General features: G+C 38.1%; 1 protein-coding gene across 2 annotated transcripts in view; it reads right to left on the bottom strand.

The window, feature by feature from the left end:
• The window catches only part of grik4 (glutamate receptor, ionotropic, kainate 4), a 510,201-nt gene that overhangs the window by 90,793 nt on the left and 406,991 nt on the right, over positions 1–12,417 (bottom strand). For both annotated transcript variants that reach the window (XR_004933217.1, XM_036149710.1), the window contains exons 10-11: positions 10,073–10,225; positions 5,749–5,853 (exon numbers count right to left, since the gene is read on the bottom strand). Coding sequence is in view for 1 of the 2 variants with exons in the window: in XM_036149710.1 (XP_036005603.1) it covers positions 5,749–5,853; positions 10,073–10,225 (258 nt within the window). In the remaining variant the exon portion in view is untranslated. The remainder of the gene's footprint in view (positions 1–5,748; positions 5,854–10,072; positions 10,226–12,417) is intronic.

Here is a 12,417-nt window from a genome sequence, read left to right on the forward strand (position 1 = left end):
AGTCAGTTTTCTCATTCTCCTCTGACATCAACATGCCATTTTCCACCACGCAACTGTGACTCCCTGAATATTTTCAGTTTCTCCGACCGTTCTCCACAAGAAATTGAGAGATCCATGTTAAAATCTCAGCAGATGAGCATTTTCTAAAATACCCAGACCAGCATGTCTGGTACCCACGAATGTGTCGTGTTTAGATCCCGCTGTCTAAATGCTTTCAGTTGCTGCTATGTGATTGGATGATTCGCTATTTGCGTCAAAAAGGAACTAAACAGGTATGCATGGCAAAGCAGCTGGTCAGAATACATACATTTGAATCACCTAAGGGTTAAAATATCCCTTGTAAGAATGTATGCATCAACAACACATCATCCCAACTTGTAACACACCAGGAAGATATACAGCCCAGCTACTCAAACAAAGCTCACAGTATTTTACTCCATATCCTTAGCACTCCAAACGACCTGACTAATAATCCCTATAGAGCTGACTGCAGATCCAGCGCACAGTTACTCATTGAATTATAAAATAATGCAGCTCACAGTGCACACCACAGACACATTGTCCGTGTCAGTTCACGTTTGCTTTTAGTAATCCTATTGTTTTTAAATGATTGGTCGTAGGCTGGAGAGACGTTAATATTCACTCAGCTGTTTATGTCACGTCATGGATGAAAGATTTCTTTTAAACAATTTTACTGCACATTTAGTGCCATGTACTGTATATATATATATATATATATATGTATATATATATATATATATGATTCTAATTCTCAATTTGGCAAAACAAAAGAACTTAAGCAGCACAGCAACGTGTGGTGGCATACAAATATTGCTCTTAGACTGTGTTTTTGGGCTGAGAGCCATGTTTCCTCGTTGCCAAGAGCCTGCCCCTCCGCTGTCTGCCTGACTGTGGCAGCCCGAACCAACAGCATGTGGGAGGTGTTTTGTTAACAAAGCATCCAACAGCCCCCCCCCCCCCCCCCCCCCAAATTCTATCCCCCCATAACACCTTGCCTCTTTCCATTACCATAAGAGGCAGAGCTGCTTTGCAATAGTTCTGCTTGAAATCATCACATCAGGTCCGATAGTGTTATCCTTCTGCTTGAATGGCCCAGTGCCAGACTAAAAAGGGACGTGAGGGGAGACAGACAAGGTTAATAAAAGCATCGGGCCACTGACTGACGGTTTCACCCGCCGCTGAGAAAGGATGTTGCTCACTCTCAGGCAGGAACGTTTTCATGAGCTTGTCCACTGAAAAGGGTGAGAACACTGTGAAGCACCGCGAAGCTTTCCCCTTCTGTATCTTGCCCAGGAGATAATACAAAAGCAGCTACTGAGAAGGCTGCAGATATGAAGGCGCAAACAAAGCCCTCTGCTATAGTATGGTGGTGACAGTTTGTACGATTATTGATGGATAATAACACACTGTATAGTGTACATAATGCTGCACAGACAGAAGGGCAACAGAGAAACGCGTACGGTTTTATAGCTGCCAGGGTGAGGGACAGATATTTCCGAAGGAAAATGCTATGTGCATATTTTTTTTTATAGCCTCATAAAAAGAACAGTGCAGATATCATTTTACACCATCTTTAACCCCTCAGGATGAAATATGAAATAATAAATATGTGCACTCACATGCTCTTTTCAGAGCAAACAAAATGATCCGTCACTCAATGAAACGACAGCGGTGTTCAAAACTCTCAGTGCTTTCTGCAAGGAAACAAATAATCACCTTTAGCTCAGATATATCTGAACCTTGACCAATAGGTGAACAATAAAAATAGTTAGGCAAACTTAGAAAAAGCAAGGAGAAATCTTTTTTCGTGTGTGTGTGTGTGTTAAACTGTACATTTACCAGGCTGAGAAATCAGCGGTTGAGAAGAATTGGCCAATTTTCAGTTTGATTGGTTCTGAGCAGTGTCCGGAAACTTAAAAAAAAAAAAAAGAAGAAAAATCCACTCTTTGTTCAATGAACAGAGCTAACATAAGCGCTACTTGGTCATCCTGATAACAGCCTTCTCTGTAGTCCAATTTGTTACAGAGAGGACAGTTGTACTTCCAATATCAGAGAGGTTAAAAATGAAGCTGATGAAACCACAGAGATGCAAGAAGCAATTTAAAAGGAACAAGTATTTTCTACGACATGTCAAAACAGGCCTGCCGTTCCTGTGAGGCCAGGAGAGAGTGAACAAATTTCATCAGATAACAGGAAGGCTGAATGTTTTACAGTAATGTTGCTCTGTTTTATTCTTATGTTCTAATCTTTGAGTCACGGAAAATTTGAAAACACCTTTTGCAAAGTAAGATATTACCTACTCTACAGGAAAAGCACACAACCAGACTCTGTGTTACAGTCAGGAATGCTAATTGCACTAACCATGCTAACACTGTCATATTTTGTAGTGGTTGTTGCTGGACCCAAATGCAGAGAGGCAGAGGCAGCGAGAAGTTATTGGTGGATTTAATGAAAACCAAAACGCACAAAAACACTGGAGGACGCAGGAGCCAGAGCAAAAACAAAACGTTGATCCGGCAAGCAAATGAGAAAGAGATGCGGCAAAATTACAGGAAGCAAACAGTAGAAACCAGCGGCGAGTGGGAAACTGAGAGGAGCTTAAGTACTGGGAGGATGAGAGCTGGAGCAATGGCAGGGGTTGATTCACTAATTGATAGAATAAATGTAACTGAGGATAACTAGACACAGGGAATAAACTAAAGCCTGATCTAATAAATATAAGAAACACAGGACGACCAGGGGAAAACCTCGATGTAAGGAAAATAACTAGAATAACTAAGAAAAGACCGAAATATCAAACAAGGAATAATAATAATAAAACATAATCTAAAGATGTGCTGAAATGCTAAAACAGGACAAAAACCAAAAACTGTGCAGACCGTGACAAACACATCTTTAAAGGTGAAATCAGTAACACTTTTTCTGATGTTAGTATTAGTAAAATCCTGTTTTACAACAGCTCTCTCACGCCTGCCTCTGCTCCTATTAAAAAAATATGACTGCCTACAACAGGAAAACTAGGAAAATAATAATTACACACATAAAGTGTTCTCATATGCAAGCCTATTGAGACAAACCAGAACCAAACAAAACCAGCTTAAACAAAAAAACCTGGAAATGAAAAATTGGCCTTAAAATTCTCATTGGTGAATCTGTAAATGAGCGCCACACGGCACGTTATGACACAGTGATTTGTTTGTCCCCCTGAATAAACTACTTCTGCCTCTACTGCCATGTTGCACACCAAGGGTTTAACCTTAACATACAAGTATCTTGAAGCTTTCCTCCAGCAATTCAGCTTATTTGAAGAGAAGAGACACAAGCTGATATAGTTGTGTGCTTTACAAAGACGGAGCAAAGGGAGTAAAGCGAGAGCTGTCTGAGAAACTCAGAAAAGAAGATCATTGATCTCCATGTTAAAGGTAAAGTCTACAAGTCCATCGTCAAGCAGCTGCATGTTCCCATGACAACAGTGTTCAATTTTTCTAAAAAGGATCCATTTTAGGGCTTGACAGCCAACCTCCCAGGACATGGATGCAAAAAGACTGCAGGCCGATGAGGCATATATAGTCCAGATAATACAAAAATAAGGACTATCCCTACTAACCTTGAGTTCAAAGCAAAGCTTCTGCTTCCAATTGCTCCACTAAAACCCAGCGAGTCGATTCTTCATTAGAAAGTCCATTTACTTTGAGAGATGCAGCTGGCTGGGTTAGACCATTTTTAGCTGGGCTGGCCCTAGTCTTCTGGTTGGAAACTCAAAAATATATATTTTTCTTATCATTGAACATGCGATAAAAAAGTGTTACCAGTTTACACAGCCTAAAAACAACACTCTGGTGTGGATGGCTTTACTGAACAAAGAAGATTCAATATTAACTATTTCTACTACCCTTAAAGGCCTTTTTTTTCTGCATTACCACAGGACGCACAGAAAATATAGCTCATCCAGAAGGCCTGAACCAGAGATAGAAAAACATTTTAGCAGATAACAGGAAGGCTGAACTGAGTAAAGCTGCTCTGTTTTATTCTTAATACATAATCTGAGACTCTGAAACTGAGAGTCTCAGATTAAGATATTCTCTATGGAAGACACACAAGATCTAATGTTTTTGTGATGCTAGCCATGCTAATCGTGGTAACCGCTAGTATATAATGCTAAAGCTAATTAAAACTCAGCAATCATTTTGTATTTGCTTGAAAATAATAGTAAAACTCTTGATTTAGGGTTACTGCTCTCTCACAGAGCAGTCTGACATAAACTCTGCTCCTAATAAAGATTATTAGTAAGTGTTGACACAGGAAGGCTTCAAGATTTTCAGTGCTGTTCCTACTTCTTGCAATAATACGGCTTCTGAAGAGAAATCCAAATTGGCCAAAAGAGGGTATCAGCAGAACAGAGCTTAACAAAAACCAGCGATCAGAAATTACCATGAAATCACCATAAAACTCCACTTGCTCTCATATTTTGCTTTGTGAGGTTTGTTAGCATAAAAGTGAACCCCGGATAAGAAATAAAACCCAAAGCACAAATACATCAGTAGTTTTGAGATGTTTAGCAGAGCACAGACTAAACTGCTCAGAAATTGTCTTCACATACATTTCATTTCCAACCATTACCAGGCTTAGCAATTTTTGTGAATGCCCTTCATCTGTAAAAAAAAAAAAATTTATGCAGTTGAGGTTGCCTTCTGATGGAAAACTGATGTTCCTCCAGATGAGTCTTTTTTTTAAAGGATCTGGATAATATAACTAAATTTCCTGGACTTAATGCAAGGTAAAAAGAAAAAAAAAAAGCAAGCCTGCAAATCTACTTTGGTAAGCAGTCAAAACAAACAACTTTTTATAGATGTAGTGGATAACAGTTTACTTTATGGAAAAAGAAAATAAAGGACTTTTTTTTAGCATAAAGAAAACCCCAAAGTGTAACATTTATCGAAGGTTTTAGACATTTCTGTTAAAGCAACGATAACAGCACCAAAAAGCCCTACTGTCTTCAAAGCTGACTTCTCTTTCAATCTAAATTTATTTTCCCCTTTAAGTATACTTCTTTCACCTTCAAAGAGGCATCCTGAATATTTAATTTTGTCCTCTGGCACATCGGCTCCTCTGCCAGCAGGATAATGGAGATTGTTTGCACCAAGAAATGTCAGCTGAGCAAGTGTTATCACAAGTCCCTGTGGTACGACTCTGCTAACTGTACCCCATGACTATAAAGAAAAGTGCAAGATTTGCCAGAAGTAGTGTCCTACTGGGAGCCGTACTGTGTCTGATCAGCAGTGTGGACAGCAAGTGTGATATTAAAGCCGGTGCTTATCCAAGGAGCGATCGAACAGCCAGTTTTGTTTCTGCTACCAGGCACCTCCTGTGTGGCATCAGCTGCCAGCCTGGGTTCGAAATACTGTGACCCTCTCCGCATTCAAAGTCAAGCTGACGGCTTTTCTTTTTGGATGAGTTCTTATTGTTTTATTTTCATTTTAATTCATAGCCTACTTGTGTTCTTTGTTTTGACCATGGTATGGCTTCAGAGTGTTTTTTTTGGAAAGCACTTTGGGAGCCTCTCGTGTGGGAAGGTGCTATATATTAAAACTTAGATTCGATTTGCTGAAACCATTATCAACTCTTCTCACACAGTTTATTTGCTCATCCAAATGGTGTTACTAGAGCATTTTTCTTCAAAGATAAACAATCTAAACCTGTAATGTATGTGGCAGAAAGTTACTTTACCTGCCTTAGGCCTTCCTTGCTGTTCTGCATGATCCTCAGGGCGTAGTTAGACCGCTGACCTTTGCTGTTGAATTCAATGTGTCCTGTTAAGCCTTCCAACTCTACCTATGCAACACAGAGAAAGCAGCACGTTAAAAGGTGTCCCCCCCCACCACTACGACATGCCTTCCTTCTAAGCTGACACTGAACTGCCTTTAAAATTAAACTTCGTAAAGTAAGGGTTAAACTTTATAGTAAATCCTTCCCGCTTAAAGCAGAAAGAACACACAAAAATCTGATTATTAATGTATAAGCAGTACACTGAATAAAAATTGCTGGAGCATGTAATTTGTTGCTCAATAGTGAGGCTACATTTAATATGCAGAACAGCTATATCTTCTTTATTAACCATTTTTTTCCCATCAAACATCAGCAAGAAACATGTCAGTAAATAAAAATAGGAAGTCGAGTATCTGAGAGGGAGCCTTATTTCACTCCTCATCAAAACCAATGTGCCCTATCCAAAACATTTGGATGTTTATGTCAAGAGGGAAATGTGTCTTTACTCTTTCTCTATGTTGGAACAGTCTGAAGGTTCAGTGGTCTGTAGCCCTTCAAATTGAGTGTTTTTATTGGACCCTTCAAAAGAATCACTACAATCTGCATAAATAAATAAAGAAAACAATGCATTTTCTTCGTTCATACCACTATAATGTCTAGTTTTATGTACTGCTTTGGGCAGTGTTGTGCACTAAGTGCTCCTGAGCACCGTTAACCTTGAGGAAAACTCTAAAGTTTAAGCTCTATTTTTTACATGACATACCCGAAGTGAGCTCTGCTCTTCCTGACGTCATTAACTCAGCTGAACTCCAGTTATCTATTCTCTCTGCATGCTTCAGTGCGACTTATCCAGTGTGTGTTAATAGCAAGAAATGATGTGCATCAAATCCGAATCCCACAGATGTGGTCTCTGTGACGTTTCTGCCGGCGGTCAGGTGGCAAATTCAAGAGGATGACTAAATCAGTATGCTAACTGACACGTGATTTCATGAGCTATACATCATTAAAGACTTTATTTCATTAGAAAGACTGGCAAATGGATTATAACCAATTCCTATGGCTTAGTGATCTTCGTTCAGAGTGTTTAGCTGATTAAGTACACTGCAAAGACGGAACTAAAATAAGTCACATTTTCTTGAAATTAGTGCATTTGACCTTGATTTCAGCAGGTAAATACGATTATCTGCCAATGGAAAGAGTATTTTTATCCCTAAAATAAGATAATTAGATATACTGCACCTGCAATAAGATGATAGAGATGAGTTGTTCCCATTTTAAGTGCAAAGATCTCATTCCATTGGCAAATCATCTTATTTACCTGCTCAGATCAATAACAAATACACTCAATTCCAGAACATTTAACTTATTTTTAGTTTTGTTTTTGAAGTGTACGTACATAAATTGTCTTTTAACTTCTGTAAACTGAACTTCAATCTAGTTTTTGATGAGAGTAAACCTGTAAATACACTGCCAGTGCTGGATTATGATTGATCCCTTAGTCAATGTTTCTTAACAAGCAAACAGTAAAATAAAAATCATACTCAAAATTTAAAATCTTTTTCTTTCTTTGTCGCAACAACTTGGTTTAATTTCTAGGTTTTGTCATTTCCTGAATGTTGTCCTACTGTCTTGTCCGGTCCTTCGCCGCACATGTCCACCACTAAGTTTTAATTTCCCACTTCTCTTAGGACTACAGTTTGAAGCAATATCATCAGTCATCAGTACAATTTCAGCTTTTTAAAGGTACCTTCCATTCTACAGTGAAAATGTTCCACTTATACTCTCCCCCATAACCTCAAATTAAAGTCCTGGAGTCGGATGACACCAAAAATCAATCAGAAACACTCACAGCTAAATGCATCTAAGCGTGGTCGATTAAGTAAACTTGCTTGGGTTTTTTTTTCTTACCGTGGAGAAAAGCAGAATACTCGGAAACATACACGCAGGTTGAGCGTGCACATTTCACACAAAACCACCCTCGCTGAGATCTAAACCGCTGAGCAGTAGGTTTTAAGCCATGAGAAAGTAAGCTACACAACAAGCACAAAATAATATTTTGCAAAATGAATTACAAGGTGCATAATTAGTGTATGAAATATGTTTAATCAGTCTTACATGATGTATCCATAAACTCCTGTAGTCTCATTGTGAAATAGTATCAATGCCAAATGACATTAAGAATGTAAGTGAGTTATAATTTTAGTCTACAGAGTGATCGCTCACTCATTTTGTTTCTTTGAGTAAGAAAGACAAACAGATTGATATCTACCACGTGTCACGTTAAAGGATTTCCATCCCTTACAGCCATTTATCTCCAACAGGAAAAACACTTTAATTCACCGACAGCACATCTTTATCTCTCCTCCTTCATTGTCTCTCAGAATAATGCAGAGACAAGATAAACTGACGGAGCAAACAGGGAATATATCTTCAATGAGATGAAAGCGCAGACATTATCCTCTGTCGGATATATCTAGGAGGTAAAGAACCTATTAAAAAGTAACAAGGTGTGTAGAAAGAGAGGTCTTTACAGGTTTACCTGAAATCAAGACTGCTTATTCTGAAAGAATAAAATAAAAAAATAGACAAAAGCGGGTTGGCGTTGGTACTCCAATCACTTGATTAGTGACAAAACTACTTGTCGCACCTTCACAATTTTCTTAATTATCTGTTGTTTTTTGCTGTTTGAGCAGCTGCCACTGGGAACCTTAAATATAAAATATGTATCTGGGGCTTTTTGTTGAATTTATTTGTTAGAAAAAAATGTTGATTTACTGGAAGATGAATTTAATCTTTAATAATTAATCAATCAGTCTGTTGGGTGAAGTTTGTAAATATTTATATATCCAAACAACCGATTTAGCACTTGAGCAAATGATTAAGATCCAGCTTCCATCAAAATCTGAACACATATTTATCTAAATTGAGAATATTAATGTTTACTTTAAAATAATAATAAAAAAAAACACTGGAGTCAGACAACAGACCACTACAAGCATGCTTGGATACGTGGTTGTAGACAGACTTTAAAATAATGATTGCAGATAATAACAATGATTAATAAATGTACATATATTAGCTTTATTTGTCATTGCAACATACATACCATTACAATTCATCCTGTGCATTTAACCAATCCTTCAGGCGGCAGTGGACTGCCACTGTGTGGAGCCTGGGGACCGCCAGAGCGGCGGTCTGTGGGATTCAAACCCAGGACCTTGCAGCCCCTCCAGGAGGGAAGCACCCTGTTCGCTAACAAGGCAATAATCTGGAATTTTTTTAATGAAAAATATAGGGCTCAATAGAAATGATTTTGGCTGCTTTGCTGTTGAAAAAGACTGTTACAAGTCTGTTTACTGACATTAATCCTATCTTCTGAAAAGGAGGTCCTTTATCAAGATATTTTATTGAGCTTTTATGGCTAAATCCAAAATTGTTTTTAAAATTAACCATTATTTGTCATTTGGGGGGTCACAACATTTTTTTATTTTTTTATTACGATAAGGAAAATGTAAAACTACTGCAATGTAATTTTCTGTCAGTATCAAACACAGAGTTTGTGAACCCCCGGCCATACATACATTGAAAGTGAAATAATGCATTTTTTAATTTTTTACATTATCAGTGCCAGTTTAGGAACTAAAGCTGCTTCATATCTAACACTATCTAAATGTACCAATCTTTGACATTCCACAAGTCTTGGCATTGTTTTGTCTACTGTAGAAAGAAAAATACTTTTTGACGAGGCTTCACGAGCTTTTGAGCCTAACTTTTTAAAAACACGGCAGCAATAATTGCTTTAAAATTTCATTACCGTCATTTCTACTCTTAGACAACGAATGAAGGAGTTTGCAGTAGTTTACAGAGGACATTTCTCCCTGTTTTTCTTTAGACAACAAAAAGAAAACTGCTGCTGCGGTTCCTGTGCTGAATGTGAGTGTCAGCTTCCTCTCTTCTTTCCTCAGTGAGTTTGTTTGTTGTGCCTTTCTCCAAGGTAAAAAAAAAACAACAACAACAACACCAGCACACCTAATCCAGCTATTTCGAATCAATTACTGGATGAAGACCACTTAATTGGTCTCCTCTCCGCAGCTTTGAAAAGGGCACAAAGAACAGAGGCATACAGAGAAACAGTAAGGCCCCAAAAATGTGTGTAATTGATAATTGCACACCTGGAAGGGACTGTGTTTGAGTCACAAAAAGCAAACAATGCAAAAATTATTTCCTTATACCATGTAGCTTCCACTAATAAGAGTGTCGTCATATCCAGCGAAGCTAATCTTACCATCCTCAGGTAATTCATGAGGCTGGTGCCATGCTCCCAGATCTTGGACGACTTGCAGGAGAGCTGAGTAGCACCAACGTTCTGGCTGCGGTTCAACTCCTGGACCGCTGCAACCACTGCATACACCGCATCAAAGAGCAGGGCTGACGAGAGCTGCAGAGAAACAGGAAGGAGGTGAATCCATTATTACTACACACACATACACACAGAGAGCTGCAATAACTCAAAGTGTAACAGGTCACCGCTTATTGGTTAGTGAGGGGTTAAACCATCAGTATAGTGCAAGTGATATTATCCATTAGATCATTAGACAGAGTCTGATGTGCTGACAGCGGTAAAAACTCTCTCTCTCTCTCTCTCTCTCTCTCTCTCTCTCTCTCTCTCTCTCTCTCTCTCAGACTCTGTCCTTCCTGCTCTCATCACCAGTGAAGCTGGCACACCCTGACTATTTCAATTACCGTTTGCCGCTCTCAGCAAGGGCCAAAAACAGTGGGAGAGGCAGCCTTTCCTCTCATCTCCTCTCAACAAATAGCCTCATCGTCACCAGTGCTCCGTCCCTGCTACATACATTTTATTAAAACACGAAGCGCGCTGCATAAGGAGCTCATCGAGAGGTTGAGCTTCGCAGCTCTAATTCTGTTTAATGGAACTAGAGACGAAGTGTCCCAAAATGTGAGAGCATATTTCAGAAAACAGAGAGAGCTTGATCAATGTAAAGAAAAAAAAAAAGACCTACCTTAAAAAATGGAATTCAATAAACGTTAAGGCAACGGGCCGAACTAAAAGTCTTCCTATTTAAAAACTATTTTTAAAGACTCAGCACAATATATCTAATAAGTAAAAAAAAGAAAAAAAGCCATTCAACTATTTCAGTGCTACTATTAGCACCACTACTATTAGGAATATTGATTCCTAATAGTAGTGCAATGAGATGGTTGGACCATCAGCATTCTTTGTCCTGATTGTCTAAGAGTTCAGGTGAAAGTGTGAGGTAAGTGTTAAGCATGGGACTGCTGTTTTCTTCAGTTTGTCTATGTTATTGTGCATCTGTCCCAGTCAGAGAGATCTAATAAATAAAAAAAATCTTTGAAGTAAATTTGAACCAGTGTAAACATTGCTTTATATTATTCTCTGCTTTAGGAAGGGCACTTTTACTTTTCACATGACGCCATACTCAGTTTTTTTTTATACCATATATACGCGTCAACGACCCTTCAGGAATTGCCTTTCAATGTCCCAGAATATTGGCCAGAAAATGATTCTGCAAATACTGTAGCAGTGGCAGACATGCACAGCCGTATTAGATGCACTGGAAGGCGATGCTGGAACATTATTTAACTAAGACATTTTTGTCTTTCATTGCTGTGATAATACAAGACAGACACACAGAAACGTAACCAGAGTAAGAAGATTTTACAAGGAATTTGTGAATTAACATTCAACCGGTGCGTCGTCTGCTTATAATGATCAAAATTCTTGCAGCTGCATCTAAAGTCAATCTAAAACTGATTTGTTAAAACAGGTAAAAAAAAATTAAAAAAAACTTTTATAATGGAATCATGTTACCAGAGGTAATGATCATGGTCTCTGCTTTATCTGTCAGGCAGTCAATCAACACAGTTTATGAAACTCAGACGTCTTTAAAAAAAAAAGAGTGCAGCTAGGTTTCTCTTTCACAACATTTGATAACAGACATTGTAATGTTGACTAGTGGAAGTACGTGCAATAAGAAAAGAATAGGCCTCAGAACAGAGCCTTGAGGAACCCTCACAAGAAAATGCTGCCATTTCTGATGTGATGTGACCTAATAGATTAAAATATCTGACAAAAAGGCAGAAACGTAACTAAAGAATCCAGACTCAATCATTGAATCTATTATTAACCATATTGTAAAAATGGAAGCAGATGAAAGGTTCAATATAAACAGAATCCATGGTCTGCCCATCATGACAAAGTAAGCTACACAACAAGCTTACAATATTTCACAAAATAAATTACATAAATACAGTTTAATCTTACAAGATTCATTATTAGTGAGTGAAAAATGTGTAATTGGTCTCTTGGCGTTTTTTTGTGTGAATAACCCTAATCTGAGTCACAGTTTAACGATAAATAACATGCAGTGTTTTGACCATTGTTCACTCATTTTTGGACTGTAAAATTATGATGTATATTTACAGTCAAATTTAAATGAATATTTATTGTAGTACATATGCTGCACTTTCATTTTAATTGTTTGGTCACTTAAATATGAAATGAATTTTATTACATTAAACGTAAGTTATACTTTGCATTTTGCAAACAGCTAAGCAATGAGTTTTAATCGCATAGTACCTGGCTAATCC

The sequence above is a fragment of the Fundulus heteroclitus genome, chromosome 18 (assembly GCF_011125445.2).
Source record: "Fundulus heteroclitus isolate FHET01 chromosome 18, MU-UCD_Fhet_4.1, whole genome shotgun sequence".
NCBI lineage: Eukaryota > Metazoa > Chordata > Actinopteri > Cyprinodontiformes > Fundulidae > Fundulus > Fundulus heteroclitus.